General features: G+C 45.4%; 1 protein-coding gene across 1 annotated transcript in view; it reads left to right on the forward strand.

The window, feature by feature from the left end:
• Window positions 1-544: 544 nt before the first annotated feature.
• LOC140198365 (polyunsaturated fatty acid 5-lipoxygenase-like) overlaps window positions 545-21019 on the forward strand; it is a 53063-nt gene continuing 32588 nt past the window's right edge. Inside the window, 4 exon segments of the mRNA XM_072259462.1 lie at window positions 545-694; window positions 8968-9184; window positions 16164-16245; window positions 19561-19683. Coding sequence (XP_072115563.1) covers window positions 545-694; window positions 8968-9184; window positions 16164-16245; window positions 19561-19683 — 572 coding nt within the window.

Genomic DNA, 21019 nt, shown 5'->3' on the forward strand with positions numbered 1-21019 from the left:
CTAGATTTCTACCATTCGCAGAAGGGCTTGTATTTATGGTTTTGGAATTGGTCTGCATCCGAGAGAACTGCTCCCAGCCTTCCGGGTGTGTTCACCCTTTTGCCTGCTCGTCCAGCTTTATTTTCTGTCACATGCTTTACTCTTCATCTCCTGGTTGTTTTGGTTGAAGGAAGAGATTCAGCTTAAGAAGCAGAATCAGGCCATTCGGCCCGTCACGTCTGTTCTGCCATACAATGATGGCTGATTTATTTTCTCTCTCTGAACACCATTGTCCAGCCCATAATCTTTGACGCCCTGACTAATCAAGAAGTTAGCGATCTATTTCTTACCAGAGAAACCTCCGCCGATTGGCTGTGAAGTGCCAGGTAGGGTGCTAAGATATGCAGCCTTCTTGCTGAAGTCGGAAGTCCCCTCCCAGATCGCATTCCCCTAGAGATTCTTATCACCTGAGCTTCATCGTCTCGAAACCTCTGAGCACAGTGCTCGGGTGGGCGGCTACTCGACTCCTCTCCCGGGCGCAGAGCGGCGGTGGTCGGCAGCAGCCATGGTCACCTACAAGGCCACCTTTCGGACGGGTACGGCCAGGTTCTCCGGGACGGACAGCACCGTGCACTGCACGCTGATCGGCGAACACGGCAAGAGCCACCGAACCGTCATCGACAAGTGGCTGAAGCAAGACTTGGAGAGGGGCTCAGTGGGTATCGGCGGTGGGGAGCGGAGTGCAGGGGAGGGAGTCGCGGGTATTGGGGGAGGCGAGACTTGGTAATCGTTTTTTTTTGTTCTCACTTGTACGAGATGTGGCGGAAACTTATTGCTTGCGTGCAATCCAGACATAGAATTCCATTCCACCCCACTTCTCCCGTAGCTCAACGCGATACTGAACACGAGAAATTCCCTCTGCAGATTCTGGAAATCCAGAGCAACACACCCAAAATGCTGGAGGAACTCAGCAGGTCAGGCAGCATCTATGCGAATGAATAAACATTCGACGTTTCGGACCAAGACCCTTCGCCAAGACCTGTGTGTCTGTTACTAATTCCTGCATTATGTTTATCTGTACAGGTCGAGGTAGCCCAAGGGGAAACGGGATGCGGGATATACGGTGAAAGCATATATCTCCAACACATACACACACACACACACACACACACACACACACACACACACACACACACACACACACACACACATACACACACTCACTGACACACACACAACCACACACACAATGTCATAGAAACACGGACACAGACACAGAACACGCATACACACTCACACTGACACACACACACACACACACACACACACACACACACACAGACACACAACCACACAGACCCACCCACTCATGGACACAAACACACAGACACATACACACAAACAGATACACAGAGACAAATACACTCACACACACACACAAACACATGGATACACACACTTGCACACACACACACACACACACACACACACAGACATAGACACAGGCAGACAAGTACACAAACACACTCCCTATCACACACAAACACTCACACACTGACACAAACACACTCACACAGTCACACTCTATCATACAGGGGCGTTGGTGGTGGACCCAGATGCAAGACACAGACACTGAAGTACTAGCAACAGGACCTGACTAGAGAGCTGGGACAAGAACACAGACTTGGGCTGGGACATTGGCTAGGCAAGTGGGACCAGGACAAGGAACTGGGAAATAGGAGCCTGGGCTTGGACTCCGAGCTGGAGACTGGACAAGGACCCAGAACCTGGGTCTTGACTCTGGCTCGGACCCCGGAACTAGGCGAGGACATGATGTGGCTTCAGGAGTGGACATGGCTTGGGTTCTTCATGGCAAGGACACGACGAAGCTTGGTTTTTTCAAGGCGAGGACATGACGAGGCTTGGGTTCTTCGAGGTGAGAACATGACAAGGCTTGGGTTCTTCGAGGCGAAGACATGACGAAACTTGGGCTTGGACTCCGAACCGGAGACTGGACAAGGACCCAAAACCTGGGTCTTGACTCGGGCTCAGACCCCAGAACTAGGCGAAGACATGACGTCTTGGGAGATAGGACTAGGCGAGGCTACAGGACAGAACAAGAGACTCCTGGGCAAGACGAGGGAACTCCGGCACAGGATGAAGCACATGGACAGGACAAGAATACGAAGCCTTGACTTGGTACTCAGGAACAGCCGAACCTTGAACTTGGGACAACAGGAACCTCGGAACCTTGTACTTGGATATATACAGTAAGTTCTCGTAGACACACACTTATCCACAGAGGTTTTAATGAAGTTGGGAAAGCTGTGGTGTACTCATTCGGAACTGAAGATGAATCCCTGAATACTTTCCAGTCCACCGATTCAAAGCAGTCCTGTAAGCACTCCTGTGCTTCCCTTGTACAAACCTTCTTGGCCCTCACTGCTGGTGCTGCAGTCTTCAGTCTCTGCCTATACTCAGGGAGTAGAAGTACAGCCAGGTGATCAGACTTTCCAAACTGTGGGATTGGAATAGCAATTGATGGTGCCATAAAAGTGGTCCAGTGTACTGATTCCTCTGGTACCACGAGTATTCTGTTGTTAATAGTTACTTAGAGGCTTTTTCAAGCTGGCCTGGTTAAAATCCCCCAAAATGATGGGGGAGGCATCAGGGTGTGCTGGTTCATGCCTGTTGATTACGTCGCTCAGTTCGTCTAGATCCTGTTTGACACAGGCCTGAGGTCGATGTACACCGCTAACAAGATAATGGCTGAAATCACCCACGGCAGATAAAATGGACAGCGCTTGATTGCGAAACATTCCAGATCGGGTGAGCAGGGTTTGGACAGCATAGGAACGTTTGTACACCATAAGCAGTTAATCATAAAGCCTATTCCTGTCATGGTCTGGTCCGCGAAGTCCGCATTCCTGTTCACGGTTCGGTCCATCGTTCCTTATTCCAAGTTTTCCTGTTTTCCCTTGTCCTGGTGTGTGCTTTAATTGAGGCACATGATTCTCATTTTGGGCTGGCTACATAAACAGCTCCTGGGTTCAGCTTCAGTTGCTGGACTGCCCCTTCCCCCCTTCCCCCCTTTCCCCTTCCCCCTCCCCCTCCCCCTTCCCCCCCGAAGCCTCGCCTGCTACCTTCGCCTGTGTCCTTGCCTGTAACGCCATCAGGTTCAACTGCCAGGGCAAGGTCGGGGCCTTGCTGTGTCTAGATAAGGAGCTGGTCTTCATTGTTTGGAACTGTCTCTTTGTGTCCATGCCTTCGCTAGGTAGGTCCAGCCATTTGCCACTACCTTGTGTTAAGAACCGTCTCTTTGTGCCCTTGCCTCCACTGGGTATGTCCGGCCGTTTGCCGCTACCTTGAGCAGGGTTCTGTCTCTCAATGTTCTGCGTATGAGTCCTGGCCCTACGTTCTGCTTCCTAGGAAGGGTCCTGACTCTGTGTAGAGCCCCAGCCCCAAGTCCTGTTCCTAAGGAGAGGCCCCGGCTCTATTTTCCATGTTCCTGTCTCCCTCAAGACCAAGTCAAGGCTTTGTGTTCTTGTCCTGTCCATGTGCTCGCCCAACCCAGGAGTACCTTGCCCAGGAGTACCTGCTGGGATTCCCTCATCCTGTCCAGGTATCTCACATCCAATCCTGTTGCCACTCCTCATCCTGTAGCCATGTCTTGTCCTGCCTAGATCTGGGGTCTGAGCCTGAGTCAAGACCCAGGTTCCGGGTCCCTGTCCAGTCTCTGGCTCGGAGTCCTTGTCCAGGTTCCAAGTTCCTAGTTCCTTGTCCAGGTCCCACTTTCCTAGTCTAGTCCTAGTCCAGGCCCTGTATCCTAGCCTTGTCCAGGGCCTGTGTCTTGTCCAGCGTCATTTCTTCCCCACTTCTCTTGCTTGCTTGACACACCTAGTCCTGTTCCTAGTACTTCAGTGTCTGTGTCTTGCATTTGGGTCTGCTCCCGGTGCCCCCATTATGACAATTCCACCTCCTCTGTCTTTGAAAGAGTCAGCAGACCTTTCTAGATGGTGAATTGTGAAGCCAGTGAGCTGTATCGCTGGGTCCAGAAAGGGGGGGGGGGTGCAGGGGAATATCCAAGTTTCTGTAAAACAAAAAAATACGTAACAGACCCTAACGTCCCTGCGGTACAGCAATCTGGCACTGAGATCTTTGGTTTTATTTACCAGAGGCCACACATTTGGCATCAGAATACTTGGTAGTGGTAGTCCGAATCCTCTTCTCCTTAAACAAACTTCTAAACCAGCACGGCATCCTCTCTTCTGCTGTTCTAGCAGAGCAGCAATGGCTGGAGTTTTTGGAAGCATTTCGGAAAACACTGGATATATACATCCCAAAGAGGAAGAAATATTCTAAAGGCAAAATGACACAACCATGGTGAACAAGGGAAGTCAAAGCCAACATAAAAGCCAAAGAAAGCCAGACAATAGAGCAAAAAATAGTGGAAAGTTAGAGGACTGGAAAGCTTTTAAAAAACCAAAAGGCAATATGTATTTTTCAAAAGTCACCGAAGACTGGTGAAATCCGTAAGGATGGGAAATGGGCTACATTGTCCCAATATACAAGAAGGGTGACCACACTGACCCCGGAAACTATAGAGCAGTAAGCTTAACATGTATATTAGGTAAGATAATGGAAACATTAATAAAGAATGAGATGGAGAAGCAGGTGATAAGATACAGCCTCAGAATAGGGGGAACGTCCATTTAAAATGGAGATGAGGGGGAAATTTCTTTAGCCAAAGAGTGGCTGTGGAGGCCGTTATTGGGTATATTTATGGCAAGAGGTTGATAGCTTCTTGACTAGTCAGGGCCTGAGGGGGATACAGGGAGAAGGCAGGAGATTGGAGCTGAGAGGGAAATGGATCAGCCATGATGAAATTGCCATATTCAAAGTCAGAGTGTCAGGGCTTGAGGTGAGGGACAAGCTGGTTCAGGACACTGTTCTGCGTCTTTTACTTGACTCTGCACTGAACTAAAGATCTGGGGATGGACTCTCTGTGTGGACTTCAGTTCTGAACACTATTTTATTGTTTATTGTTGGCATGATGTGCTTTACTCTTGCACATTGGATGTTCTTTTATGGGTCCTTTTGGGTTTCTCTGTTTTGTGTCTGCCTGTAAGCAGACAAATCTCAAGTTTATATGTAGTATGTGTACTTTGATAATAAATGTACTTTGAACTTTGTAAATTGCCCCGTGGTTAGGCTAGGGTTAAATTGGTGGGATGCTAGTCAGCGTGGCATGTTATTGTGTGCTGTATCTCTAAATAAAAATATAAAAATATTGGAAGAGTTGAATTAGGGGAACATGACAGCACCACTGGGAAGGGGATTTAAGGGAGTTGACTAGTTCAGGGGTCTAAAGGCAGCTCTTTTGAGTCTAGTTGTTCTGGGCTTTCAAAATCCTGCATCTTCATCGAGAGGTTCTGGGTTTCAAACTCCTGTATCTTCTTCAAGAAAGCAGAATGAAGAAGAGGGAGCAGTCATGGTGGCAGGCGTCCCTGACAATACCTTTAGATCTTCCTGAAGCACTGCGCGGTAAAGGTGAACCAGACGGAAGGAAGTGATGAGCTTGTGATTGACAAGGTGGGATGAACAACCTCCATGGGTTTCATCGCTCCACAGCAGAACAGCTGCCATCCCAGGCTGATATACAACCCTTTAGCACACTTCCTACAAGCTGAATCTTCTCAGATGTCTAAGAAATCATGCACGCTGATGCACTTTCTTGATCACCGCATCAGTTTGGAAGGACCAGCTGAAGATGCTGGAGATATGGATGCCAAAAAATTTCTCTATTGCAGCTCTGTCAATGAAGCCAAGAGTCCCCCCACATCCCCAACATAGCATTTAGTCTGATGGCCAAAAAGCTCAGTTTTGGTTTCACCAGACCATAGAACCTTCTTCCAGCTGACTTCAGAGTCTCCCACATGCCTTCTGGCAAACTCTAGCCGAGGTTTCATGTGAGTTTTTTCGACAGTGGCTTTCTCTTTGCCACTCTCCCATAAAGCTGTGACTGGTGAAGCACCCAGGCAACAGTTGTTGTGTGCACAGTCTCTCCCATTTCAGCCACTGGAGCTTGTAACTCCTCCAGAGTTGTCAGAGTTGTCGTTGGTGGCCTCCCTCTCTAGTCCCCTTCCTGCACGGTCACTCAGTTTCTGAGGATGGCCTGCTCTAGGCAGATTGAGTGGAGCACCAACACTGAAGCTGTGTACAAGAAAGGCCAGAGTCGAGTCTACTTCCTGAGGAGACTGAGGTCCTTTGGAGTATGCAGACCTCTCCTTCACATGTTCTACCAGTACAATCTTCTATGTGGTGGTGTCCTGGGGCAATGGCATCAACACTGGTGATTCCAACAGGCTCAATAAACTGATGAGAAAGGCTGGCTCTGTTATAGGAGTCAAACTAGACGTACTGGAGATGTGGTAGAACAAAGGACCTGGCAATTCTGGACAATATTTTTCAGCCTCTGCTTGTCACCTTTAGTAATAGATCAAGACAACTGTGTTGCTCCAAAGAGCACTATATGAGGTCATTCTTACCCTTGGCTGTTGGGCTCTATAATGAGTTAACCTATAGCCAGGGAAGTGATGATGCCACCCCGCTCCTGTTAGACTGTTTGAGGTAACATTTTTTATTCTTTCTTCCTTCTTTTCTAATATTTGTATATCTGTGCTCTTGTAATGCTACTGTGACACTGTCATTTCCTTTGGGATCAATAAAGTATCTGTCCATCTAGCTATCTATTTAAAGCTGTGCCATATTCGTTCCATTTCTTGACAACAGACTTTACTGTACTCCAAGGGATATTCAGTGACTTGGAGATTTTCTTGTATCCATCTCCTGACTTGTGCTTTTCAATAACCTTCTTGTGGTGTTGCTTGGAGTGTTTTTCTGTCTTCATGGTGTAGTTTTTGCTGGGATACTGACTCACCAGCAATTGGACCTTCCAGATATAAGTGTATTTTTACTACAATCAATTGAAACACCTTGACGACACACGGTGATCTCCATTTAACTAAATATGTGACCTCTGAAACCAATTGGCTGCACCAGTGATGATTTGGTGTGTCATATTAAATGGGGGTGAATGGGGTGAACTTAAGCAATCAATTATTTTGTCTTTTATATTTGTAATTAACTTAGATCACTGTAGTTATCTGTTTTCACTTCGACATGAAAGAGTCTCTTTCTGTTGATCAGTGTCAAAAAAGCCAAATTAAATCCACTATGATTCAATGTTGTAAAACAATAAAACATGAAAACTTCCCGGGGGGGGGGGTGTGCGGTGAGTACTTTTTATAGGTACAGTGTACTTAATACAATTCACATCTTTTTCTATGACCATGTATTGCATTATTCTGCTGCTGTGAAGTCAACAAATCTCACAACGGAGGGGAGGAGAAGATGGCGGCGCGACGCAGTGTGCGCGTCCACTCTGAATTGATATTGTATTTGTTAAATAGAAGCCGTGCACAATCCGGATTTGATGGAGACAGACATGAGAAGCACGGAGGGACATCTGGAGAAACTTCTGAAATGCCCGCTTCACTGCCGCTGCTACTGTGCGATCAAGGATCTCCGGAGAGAACGCCCCAAATCCTTGGCTTTGCCTATTGCCTTTTGCCAGGGCCGGGGTCGAGGTGCTCGGCAGAGATGGTGCTCGGTACTCGGTGTCGGTGGGCTGGTCGGAGGCTCGAAGTTTTTGGACGGACTCAGAGTTGGACTGTGGTCGGATGCTTCCAGGATGCTGCATCGGCAAGTTTGCAGCGCTGGAAGCTCATGGCAGGGAGAGTTTCTCCCTTCTACCGTCTGTGTGAGATGATGGGACTTCTGAGAGACTTTGAGACTTTTTTTTTTACCGTGCCCATGGTCTGTTCTTCATCAAATTACGGTATTGCTTTGCACTGTTGTAACTAAACGTTATAATTATGTGGTTTTTGTCTTTTTTTTCTGTCTTAGTTTGTCTTGTGTTTCTGTGATATCATACTGGAGGAACATTGTATCATTTCTTAATGCATGCATTACTAAATGACAATAAAAGAGGACTGTGTGTCCTCATAATCTAATCTAATCTAACATGCCAGTGATATTAAACCTGACTCTGATTTCCAGCATCTGCAGAATCTCTTGTTTCTAACTCGAATCTGGCACCCACCTCCAGCCCAGCCATTGATAAAGACAGTGGTGTGTACCCGGCCCCACTCATTTGATTTGCTGTCATTGAGTGAGATTCTGTCATAATGTCACCATAATGAGGCACATCAGCCAGGGACGTTGAGTACAAGGGTTAAGAAGTCATGTTGCAGCCATTCAGAACTTAGGCCACACTTGGAGAACTTTGTGCATTACAGGAAGGGGGTGGAGGCTTTGGAGAGAATGCAGAAGAAGTTCACCAGGATGCTGGTGAATACTTTACAGCATAGAAACAGATCACCTGGCTCATCTAGTCCCTGCCAAACCATTTAAACTGCCTCCTCCCATCAACTTACAATGGGACCACAGCCCTCCATACCCTACCATCCATGGACCTATCCAAACTTCTCTTCAACATTGAAATCGAGCTGACATGCATCACTGCTCGTTCCACACTCTCTCCACCCTCTGAGTGAAGAAGTTTCTGCCCATGTTCCCTTTAAAGCTTTCACCTTTCACACTTAACCCATGACCTCTAGTTGTAGTCCTGCCCAAAAGATTAGGTGTCTGTAATGTTCAGTCTGTCTCTGATAACAGTAGAGTCATGGTCACATTGTTGTTGATGCACAGGTCGTAGAACAGAGAGGAATGCGCACAGAGCTCTGGGGAGCACTGGTATTGAGGGTCAGGGTGAATGCAATGTTATAACCAGTTCTAATGGACTGTGATCTGTTAGTCAGGAAGCGAAGGAGCCAGCTATAGATGGGGGGCGGGGTGGGCAAGGTGAAGATCCCGGGTCACCTTTTGCACTCTGCTCTCTCATCTCTGCCCTCACTCCTTTCCCAGGTGGACCAATACGACATCCCCAGCGACAGAAACCTGGGCAGCATTTGGTTCGTGGAGCTGGAGGAGACTCGTTACCTGGTGCCAGATTTCTGGTTCCTGGGCAACAATGACTGGCTCTGCTGCTCGGTGACGGTGGAGGGGCCGTCGGGGAAGAATCTTCACTTCCCCTGCTACAGGTGGCTGGACGAGTGCACAGTCTGCCTTCGTGAGGGGACAGGTGAGAAGCAGACGTCAGAGCTCCAAAGTATATTTATTATCAAAGTACGTATGCAGTATTCAGCTCTAAGATTCGCCTTCCCGCAGACAGACATAAAACACAGAAACACCATGGAACCAACCCATTCAAAGAAAAACATCAAATATCAAACACGCCTCCCCCTCAGATGCAAAAAAATTGCGCAAACGGCAAGAAAAATAAGAGCGGAAACACAGAATAGAAAACACAAAATGAAAAGGCATGTTTCAGTTCAGTTCAGCTCAGTGTTCATGATCTGCAGGCTGCCCCAGTTCAAAAGTCATAACAAAAAAGAACGCCTGGAACGAGAACACATCATAAAGGTGAATTAAGAGTCCAAACCTACAATCCGTGTTGAATAAACCTTGCTCCTGGCACCATCCACCCACAGCAGTGAGGGAGAGAGAGAGGTCCTTTGAATGCAAGAACCTTCTGTCGGGAGCAATGAGCGACAGACCTGCCATGCGCAGACACCTTCCTCAGGATCCAAGATTCAAATTTGTTTTTCGTGTGTACATGGAAACACATAGTGAAATCCATTGTTTGTGTTAACAAACCAACGCACCCAAGGAGGATTGAGACAGATTGGGAGAATGGGGCAGATGGAATCTAGTGTCGGGAAGTGTAAGGTCATGCACTTTGGTGGAAGGAATAAAGGTGTAGACTGTTTTCTAACAGGGAAAAATTTCAAAAATTAGAGTTGCAAAGGGACTTGCGAGTCCTTGTGCAGGATTCCTTAAACGTTGACTTGCAGGTTGGTGGTGAGGAAGGCAAGTGCAATGTTGGCATTCATTTCCAGAGGACTAGAATATAAAAGCAAGAGTGTAATGTTGAGGCTTTATAAAGCACTGGTCAGACTGCACTTGGAGTATACTGAGCAGTTTTGCACCCTTTATCAAAGAAAGGATGTGCTGATGTTGGAGAGGGTTCAGAGTAGGCCGCCTTTCTGAGGCATCGGCTTTTGAAGATGCCCTCAATGCTGGGGGAGCTAGTGCCTATGATGGAGCTGGCTGACTTTGCAGCTTCTTCCGATTTTGTGCAGTGGCCCCTTCATATAGGATGGTGATGCCAGCAGTTAGGATGCCTTCCACGGTACAGCGGTTTCTCAGCCCGGTGGGAGAGGGGAGATGAGAGAACGTCTGGGGTGGGAGAAGTCCTTGATTATCAGAATCAGGTTTAATATCGCTAGCATATATCATGAAATTTGTTGTTTTGTGGCAGCAATACATAATAACAAAAACTATAAATTACAATAAGAAATATATATATATGTATACTTCTTCAAGTGCCTTGTGTGTTACACGCTTGGGCAATCATGGCTTTCCACATTGAACGATCCCTCGCAGCGTCAATGATATCTCGCACACTTAGATCTGTTAGTTCTTTCACAGTGTCCATATATTTTCTTCTTTGCCTTCCTCTTCCGCTTTTCCCTGGCATACGGCCTTGTAATGTAAGGCATTCTATTTCTCCCTTTCTGATGACATGGCCCAGGAATTTAAGTTTCCTCTCATTTAATGTTCTCATTAAAGATCTTTTTGTATGGGCACGTTGGAGTATTGTCTCATTAGTTACCCTATCTCTATATGATATTTTCAACATTCTTCTAAGAAACCACATTTCTGTTGCTTCTAAGTTTCTTTGGAGTTCTGGTGTTATAGTCCATGTTTCAGAAGCATACAGCAAGATTGACCAGATGTAACATTTTAGTAGCCTAAGCCTTGTTGTCTTAGAAATATGTCTGTTGGTAAAAATGGGTTTCATTTTTTGGAAGTTGGTTTTGGCAATGGCAATTCTTTTTAGTTCTGCTTTACTTCTAGCATCTTGTGATATAAAGCTACCAAAGTAATTAAAGCTGGTCTTTTGTTCAATCTCTTGGTTACCGATGTACAATTGGCAGTTGGGAGTATCCTGCTGTTTTGATATTACCATACACTTGGTTTTTTTTAAACAGTTGACGGTTAGACCAAAATCTGCACTTGTTTGTACTGCTTTGTCTAGGAGAATTTGTAGGTCTTCTGCAGCACTTGCTAGTAGGGTGGTATCGCCTGCATATCTTATATTGTTGATGTTAACACCTCCAATTTTTATTCCATCTAGGTCTTCTATTTCTCTGAGAATCATTTCACTATAGATAAACAATTCCGGTGAGGCAACGCATCCCTGTCTAACTCCTCTTTGAATTTTAGTCCAACTGCTTATATTATCATCAATTTTTACCGCTGTCGTTTAGTTCCAATGTAAATCTTGAAGCAGTTGTTGGTCCCCTCCATCAATGTTTAGTTTAGCGAGAATTTGAAATAATTTTTCATGTTGCACTTTGTTGAATGCTTTAGTGAAATCAATAAAACATAAAAAGACATCATTTTGATATTCAATTGCCCTTTCTGAAAGCATTCGTAGTATGAAAATTGTGTTCCTAGTTCCTCTAGCGTCAATAAACCCATATTGCTGTTTAGAAGTTTCTGGTTTAACTTGTTTTTAATTCGATTCGGAACAATTCTCAACAAAATCTTTATAATGTGACTCATAAGACTGATTGTTCTATAATTTTTGCAGTCAGTAGTTCCAGGAATTTTTGGCAGAGTTATAAATACTGATTTCAAGAGATTGTCAGGCAATACACCAGATTCATATATGCCATTAAACAGTTCAAGAAGAATAGCTATGCCCAGATCTTCTAGGGCTTGTATCATTTCCACTGAAATTTCATCAGGTCCAGTGGCTTTGCCATGTTTCATGCTTTTCAATGCTTTAGTTATTTCTTCTTTGGTAATAGGTGGGTCAGAATTAGGGTGTTTAATATCTGGGGGTTCCCCTCTATCATCCTCAAACAGCTGCTCTATATACTGAATCCACCCCTCACATACTTTACCTGGATCTGTTAGTATGGATCCGTCTGCTGATTTTATGCATCCTGTTGAGGAGGTTTTCTTAATTCCAGTAATTTCCTTAATTTTCTTGTGCTTTTCTTTGCTGTTGTTAATATGGCCTTTTACTTCATTCAGCCATTCTTCCTTTGCAATATTGCACAATTGTCTGATCTGTCTGTCTGTCTAGCTCTCTGTATTGCACTTCATCATTCTTCATTAACCTTCTTTGTTCCATCAGGTCTAGAATATCTTGCGTTACCCACCCCTTGTTGGTGTGCTGGATTTCTTGTACTGGGATTATCTCCTCTGCTGATTGCTGTATAGCATATTTAAATCTGTCCCAAATAGGTGTTGTTATGTTTTCGTTGAGATGTTCTTCTACAGCTGTTTTGAATTGTTGCTTAAGTATGCTACCATTTTTAAGTTCTCTCAACATATACTTCTTTCTCTTTTTTCCACGTTTCAGTTTCTTTAATTTTGTTTTAATGGTAGCTATTACTGGATGGTGATCTGAACCACAGTCTGCTCCTGGGCAGGCTTTAGAATTTGTGATATTATTTCTAAAGCATTCATTGATGGTAGTGAAATCTATTTGATTCCTTGTTCTATCTCCAGGGCTAATCCAAGCACACAATCTACGTGGATTGTTTTTATACCAAGTATTGGTGATCACTTGGTTGTTTCTGACACACCAATCAGTAAACCTTTCTCCATTTTCATTTTCCTCCCCTAATCCAAAGAGTCCTATTATGTTATCAACCCTTTCCTGTCCAACTTTGGCGTTAAAATCTCCCATGACTAGTTTTATATCCTGAGATTTACATTGCTCATAAGCACTGTCGAGGTCTTCATAAAACTTGTTGATATCTTCTTCATCCGCATCATTTGTTGGCGCATAGGCTTGGATTATGCTAATATTAAAAGGTTTATCCCTTAATTTAATTAAAAGCAGCCGGTGGGATATCGCCCAATATCCCATAAGACATTTTGATACTTGTTTGTTTAAAATAATTCCAACTCCACACATATGCTGTTGACCTCCAGAATACATTATCAGAGAACTACTCTTGATGAATTTGCCACTGTCGGTCCATCTAGTTTCTGACAGGCCTAAGATATCAACTTCCAACCTTTTCATTTCATTTAATGTGTTGTCCAACTTTCCTTTCTGGTAAAGTGTACGGATGTCCCATGTTGCTACCCTTAGCCTTTCCCTATTGCTTACAGTCTCTGGATGACAGTCTGGTGTCACCTGCAGCACGTGACTACCCCTACCGAGCGAGGTGTTGTTCTATTGATTAGAGTCAACCCCATTCATGCTGTTGTCTGGTTTCCTTCTTTTGTTTCTTTCCATGATCGACTAGGCAGAAATTTCAACAGTGGTTTGCCGTATATATGTATACATTGAATTAAATAGGCAGTGCATAATAAATGCAATAAAGAAAAAAACTACTGATGTCATGTTCAGGGGTTCAGTGTCCATTCAGAAATCGGACGGTAGAGGGGAAGAAGCTGTTCCTGAATTGTTGAGTGTGCGCCTTCAGGCTCCTGTACCTCCTCCCTGACGGTAGCAATGAGAAGAGGGCATGTCCTGGGTGATGGGGGTCCTTGCTAATGGATGATGCCCTTTTGAGGCAACACCTTTTGAAGATGCCCTCAGTGCCAGGGAGGCTAGTGTCCATGATGGAGCTAGTTGAGTTTACAACATCCTGCAGCTTTTTATGATCCTGTGCTGTAGCCAATTCCAGCCCCCCCATACCAGACGGTGATGCAGTCAGTTCAAATGCTCTCCACGATGCATCTTTAGAAATTTGCCAGCGTTATTGGCGTTATACCAAGTCTTCTCAAAGCACTGATGAAATATAGAGTAGCTGCCGATGTGCCTCCTTTGTAATTTCATCGATATGTGCGCCCAGGATAGATCCTCAGAGATGTTGACACCCAGGAATTTGAAACTATGTTGTCTGCTTCACGGAGGCAGCGAGAAGTGTAGACAGAGTCACGAGGGGACATTGGCTTCCAGGATATGCTAAGAGCTTGTGTGTTGAAATTCAGCGTCCGTCCCTCAGACGGTGAGCGACATTGACCAATCGCATTATTAGATGAACATACATGATCAGAGTGAGTATCCAACCACACCCAAGGGAAGGTTCAGCCTGAACTTCCATGAACAAACTGTTCCTCGGATTCTGTGCTTAGCCCCTTCCCACATTTTGATTGTTTAATCTGTATCACACTTTGAGGGATTAGTGTTCCATCTGAGATATCCATTATAGTACGTACAAAGCATTCCACCTGATCCCAGTTCATTCCTCATTCCTGGGATATCTGTTATCCTCTATGTAAAGCGTCATATTGAAAGGATCAAAGATTCAGGTTAAAGATTCAGCTTAGCTTCCTGAAAGGAAAATCCTGCCTGACGAACCTACTGCAATTTTTGGAGGCAGTTACAAGCAGAGTAGATAAAGGAGATGCAGTAGACGTGGTGTACTTGGATTTTCAGAAAGCCTTTGACAAGGTGCCGCACAAGAGGCTGCTTAGCAAGGTAAGAGCCCATGGAATTACAGGGAATTTACTAGCATGGGTGGAGCATTGGCTGATCGGCAGAAAACAGAAAGTGGGAATAAAGAGATCCTATTCTGACTGGCTGCCGGTTACTAGTGGATTCCACAGGGGTCGGTGTTGGGACCGTTGCTTTTTATGATGTATGTCAATGATTTGGACTATGGTATTAATGGATTTGTGGCTAAATTTGCCGAAGATACAAAGAAAGGTGGAGGGGCGGGTAGTATTGAGGAAACAGAGAGCCTGCAGGGAGATTTAGATAGTTTAGGGGAATGGGCAAAGAAGTGGCAAATGAAATACAATGTTGGAAAGTGTATGGTCATGCACCTTGGTGGAAGGAATAAATGGGAAGACTAGTTAGATAGGGAGAGAATTCAAAATGCAGAGATTCAAAGGGACTTGGGAGTCCTTGTGCAAGATAGCCTAAAGGTTACCCTGCAGGTTGAGTCACCAATATTGGGGTGTAATGGACAATGACAAAGACTATCAAAGCTTGCAGCAGAATCTGGACCAGCTGGAAAAATGGACTGAAAAATGGCAGATGGAATTTAATGCAGACAAGTGTGAGGTGTTGCACTTCAGGAGGACCAGCCAGGGTAGGTATTACACAGTGAACGGTAGAGCACTGAGGGATACTGTGGAACAGAGGGATCTGGGAATACAGGTCCATAGTTCCTTGAGATTGGCATCACATGTAGAAAGCTTTTTACTTTCATTAAATAAAGTATTAAGTACTGGAGATGGGATGTTATGTTGAAATTGTACAAGAAGTTGTTGAGGCCTAATTTGGAGTATTGTTTGTAGTTTTGGTCACCTACAGGAAAGATTAAATAAGGTTGAAAGAGTTTAGAGAAAATTTACAAGGGTGTTGCCGGGACTGGAGGACCTGAGTTAAAAGGAAAGATTGAATACGTGAGGACTTTATTCTCTAGAACGTCGAAGGTTGAGAGGAAATTTGATAGAGGTATACAAAATAATGAGGGGTACAGATGGGGTAAATTCAAGCAGGCTTTTTCCACTGAGGTTGGGTGGGACTGCAACTAGAGGTTATGGGTTAAGGGTGAAAGGTGAAATGTTTGAGGAGAACATGAGGGAAAACTTCTTCACTCAGAGGGTGGTGAGAGTGTGGAACGAGCTGCCACAGCCAGTGGTGGATGTGAGCTCAATTTCAACATTTAAGAGAAATTTGGATAGGTACATGGATGGCAAGGGTATGGAGAGTTATGGCCTGGGTGCAGGTCGATGGGACTAGGCAGATTAATGGTTCAGTATGGATTAGATGGGCCAAAGGGCCTGTTTCTGTGCTGTAGTGTTCTACGACTCTCTAAGTTGTATAGAAGATTCTCTCTAATCGTAGTTCGTCCCTCACTCGTAGGGTACTTGCTGTCCTCTATACAAAGTGTCTAATCCGATCCCTTTCCGATATTCCCGCAGATTCCCTTGTTCTATGTACAAACCATTCGATTCCTTCCCAACTCCTGAGCCACTTGAGCCCCCTCTAATTCCATGACTTTTCCCCACAGCTAAGAAGTTCTGTGACGACAAGTTGGCCATCTTTCACGACCATCGCCAGGAGGAACTGCGGGAGAGGCAGCGTCTGTACAGGTAATTCCATAACATCGGGTGGTCAGGATGGCCGAGATTCCTGATCTGGGGCTAGTGATGGGGATGGGGTCCGTTTAGGTGAGTCGCCAAGTCTGGGCTTGGGGGTTGGTTGGGATGGATCTGGGGACCTCAGTGATTGGGACAGTTGGAGTTGGGAGCCATTAGGTCGGGGAGTCTGAGGGTTGGGGACTGGGCGAGAAGGGCTGAGTTTTGTGGCACCAAAGAGCCCAAGGAGCAACAGATACAAAATGCTGGAGGAACTCAGCAGGTCAGACAGCTTCAAAAAAGTGGAATAAATAGTCAACAGGACTGGAGAGGAAGGGTGACTCTCGGCCAAAAAACCCCAATGCAATCAAAGATTCAAAGTCCATTTATTATCAAAGTACGTATGCAGTATACAACCCTGAGATTTGTCTTCCCACAGGCAGCCACAAAACAAAGGAACACCATGGAACCTGTTGAAAGAAAAACATCAAACCCACACCCCAACATGCAAAACAAATCATTCAAGTTGCAAGAACAATGCTAACGAAAAGCACAGAATATAAAACACAAAATCGAAAGGGTCTAGGCATATTCAGGTCACTTCAATCTAGTACTGTGTTGTTTGTTATCTGCAGGCTTCCCCAGTCAAAATTGCACAAAATAGCACGAAAAATAAAGAGCAACTAGAAACCAGGAACACATCATAACGTGAACGACAGAGCCCAATGCACAAATTGTGTCGATGAAACCTCGCCCGAGACCCAGAACTCCAGCAGCATGGAGCAAGAGGGACAGAGACCATTTGAACGTCAGGACCTTTCTCCAGGAGCAGCGATGAGAGGGAGAGAGCGTCACATGCAGACACCTTCCTCTGGCAGTAGTGAGCAAGAGGCTGACAGATGACACTGAGTACTCGCTCACCCTCTGCTCTCACGTCGATGATTTCGGTCTTCCTCGGCACTTTAATCGAGGTGACTGGCGTGAAACGGAGTCAATCGCGGGCTTGCACCCCGTCTCCAGGCTCCTTGGCCTCGGGGCCGCATGCTTCACTTGTAACTTCACTGAACAACCTTGGAGATAGTGAAGCGCCAGACCGTTCAATCAGCCCGGAAACACTCCACCAACGATGTAGATTGTAGTAGCAGAACCAGTTCAAAAGCAGTAGTTTTGTGAACCGTCAGGAGGACATTACCCTTGGCCACGTTGTTCACTGGTGCACCTTCTTCCGGAATGATCATGGCTGATGGGGAAACAATTGGAGGTTGTCCTAGGAGGGCCTGTCATTAGACAGCTGTATGCAATGTGGTTTTTCTTCATGGGAAACGATGACATATAGTGGGCATTGGGAGCAGAACTGGTGTCAGGGTGAAGCTGAGAAACGAGAATGTCAGAATCACGATCAGATACTTTATCACTGAGGTGCACTCACTTTATCAGCTACACCCGTGCACCTGCTCGTTAGTGCAAACATCTAATCAGCCAATCACGTGGCAGCAACTCGATGCATAAAAGCATGCAGACATGGTCAAGAGGTTCAGTTGTTGTTCAGACCAAACATCAGAATGGAGACGGAATGTGATCCAATTTACTTTTACTATGGAATTGTTGGTTTGAGCGTCTCAGAAACTGCCCACCCCCTGGGATTTTCACACACAACAGTCTCTAGAGTTTATAGAGAATGATAAGATAAACAAAAAACTTCTAGTAAGCGGCAGTTCTGTGGGTGAAAACACTTCGTTAATGAGAGAGGTCAGAGGAGAATGGCCAGGCTGGTTCAAGCTGACAGGAAGTTGACAGTAACTCAGGTAACGACGTGTTACAACAGTGGTGTGCAGAAAAGCATCTCTGAATATATACACGCACACACGCACACTCACACGAGCATACACTCAGTGGTCACTTTTTAGGTACAGGAGATATCTAACAAAGTGGTCACTGAGTCTATATCGTGGAATTACATCCTTCCTGTAATGGGGTGACCAGAACTCAATACAATACTCCAGGTGCGTCCTAACTGGAGTCTTAAAAAGGTGTAACATAACCTCACTTTGGGCTAAGACTCTCCTTCCATCCTAAAGAAGGACCTTGGCCCAAAGCATTGACATTCGGAATCGGGATCAGGTTTAATATCACCAGCAAATGTCATGGAATCTGTTGACTTTGTCGCAGCAGTACAATACAATACATAATGATAGAGAAAAAACTGTGAATTACAGTAAATATATATATTGAATAGTTAAATTAGTTATGCAAAAATAGAAATTTAAAAAAGTAGTGAGTTAGTATTCATGGTTTCAATGTCCATTCAGAAATCGGATGGTGGAGGGAAAGAAGCTGTGTCTGAATCGTTGAGTGTGAGCTTTAAGGCTTCTGTACCTCCTTCCTGATGGTAGCAATGAGAAGAGGGCACGACCTGGGTGGTGGGGGTCCTTAATGCCGCCTGTTTGAGCCATCACTCCTTGAAGATATCCTGAATGCTGGGGAGGCTAGAGTCCATGATGGAGTTAGTTTCCATGGATGCTGCCTTACCTGGCGAGATCCTCCAGCATTTTCTGTGTGTAACATAATTTATTGACTCAATATCTCATCCATTAAACGCTAGCATGCCAGATACCTTCTTTACAAACCTACAACTTGTGTGGTCAACTATAACAACAACTGGACTTGAACCCCAAATCTCTTACTCCCTACCCTTCGGTTGGAAACCGAAGATTCCCTATGGCTGAAAGTTGTGTAGTCCAATGTTCACCCTCCTGCCCCAACTACAGGAGGGATGTTGAAGGCTTTGGAGAGGGCACAGAAGAGGTTTACCAGGATGCTGCCTGGTTTTGAGGGCATCTGATGTCATGAGAAGATGGATAATCTTGGGTTGTTTTCTCTGGAACGGTGGCAGCTGGGGTGGGGGGGTTGGGAGATCTGATAGAGGTTTACAAGATTCTGAGAGGCATAGACAGAGTGGACTGAGAGTATCTGTTTCCCTGGGCTTTGAAGGTGAGATGGGGGTAGGTTCAAGGGGGACGTGAGGGATAGGTTTTTTACTCAGAGAGTGGCGGAGGCCTGGAATGGTGGTAGAGGCAAATACATTAGACATTTTTAAGAGATGCTTGGACAGGCACATGGATGTGAGGAAGATGGAGGGATATGGACATGGTGTAGGTAGGAGAGATTAGTGTTTGGGTGTTTTTGATTTGCTTTTTAGCTAGTTCAGCACAACATTGTGGGCCAAATGGCCTGTTCCTGTGCTGCACTCTTCTATGTTCTATATAACTGGGAGGTTGTTGCCAACCAATGTTGACTGGTGAGATAACATTGTGTCTGCCTCTGTTGCAGGTGGAGAGCTCCAGCTCCCAATCTACCAAGGTGCATTGACTTCGAGACAGTGGACGACCTCCCAATGGACCTGAAGTTTAACGATGAACGACAGCGGGATTTCCAGTACTCATTTCTACTGGCGTAGGTGTTCCACAGGCAACGCTAGGCAGGACGCTGTTCCACTGTGGTCAATTTACACGCAGTGGCCACTTTATTAGGTACCTCCAGCACCTGATAAAGTGGACAGAGAGTGTAGTTCGTGGTCTTCTGCTGGTGTCGCCCATCTATAGAGAAAAACAAAAAAAAAACATCCAGTGAGTGGCAGTTCTGTGGGCAAAAACACCTTGTCAGTGAGAGAGGTCAGAGGAAAATGGTCAGACCGGTTCAGGCTGACAGGAAGGAGACAGTAACTCAAAAAAGACACATGGTACAACAGTGTGTGCGGAAGAGCATCCCTGAACGCACAACAGGTCGAACTTTGAAGTGGATGCGCTACAGCAGCAGAAGACCATGAACATACTCTCAGTGACCACTTCAATAGTTACGGTACAGGCGGTACTTATGATATACTACCTCGAGATTCATTCCCTTGCTGGCATTCCCAAGAAAATATATTGGGACATAAGCATACTTTGATAGTAAATTGACGTTTATTTTGACTTTGGTTCTGTGGTGAATTTTGAAGAGATAGGTTCATTGACAATGCATCATATACATCGGTGGTGCCATGGTAGTGTAGTGGTTAGTGCTAGGCTATTACAGCTCGGGGCAGTCTGGAGATTGGAGTTCGATTCCGGCACCGTACTGTAAGGAATCTCTGTGCAGGGTTTCTCCCGTTTCCTCTCACGGTCCAGAGATGTACCAGGTACTAGGTTAATTGGTCACAGCACAGAAACAGGCCCTTCAGCCCATCTGGTTCGTGCCGAAACCATTTCAACTGCCCGCTCTCATTGACCTGCAGCAGGACCATAGCCCTCCATACCCCTACCATCCTCATACCTAACCAAACTTCTCTTCAATGGTGAAATTGAGCCCGCATGCACCACTTGCACTGGCAGCTCGTTCCACACTCTCACCATCCTCTGAGTGAAGAAGCTTCCCCTCATGTTCCCCTTAAACTTTTCACCTTTCACCCTTAACCTATGACCTCTAGCTGTAGTCCCACACAACCTCAGTGGAAAAAGCCTGCTTGCATTTACTCTATCTATACCCCCCATAATTTTGAGTACCTCTATCAAATCTCCCCTCAATCTTCTATGTTCCAAGGGATAAAGTCCTAACCTAGTCAATCTTTCCATATAACTCAGGTTCTCCAGACCTGGCAACATCCTTGTAAATTTTCTCTGTCCTCTTTCAATCTTACTTGCATCTTTCCTGGTGATTGTAAATGAGATTAGGGTTAAATTGGAGTTGTTGGGGTTGCTGGGGCTGTGTGGCTTGAAGGGTCAGAAGGGGCTGCTCTGTGCTTTATCGCTAA

This window comes from Mobula birostris, chromosome 5 (genome assembly GCF_030028105.1).
Source record: "Mobula birostris isolate sMobBir1 chromosome 5, sMobBir1.hap1, whole genome shotgun sequence".
NCBI lineage: Eukaryota > Metazoa > Chordata > Chondrichthyes > Myliobatiformes > Myliobatidae > Mobula > Mobula birostris.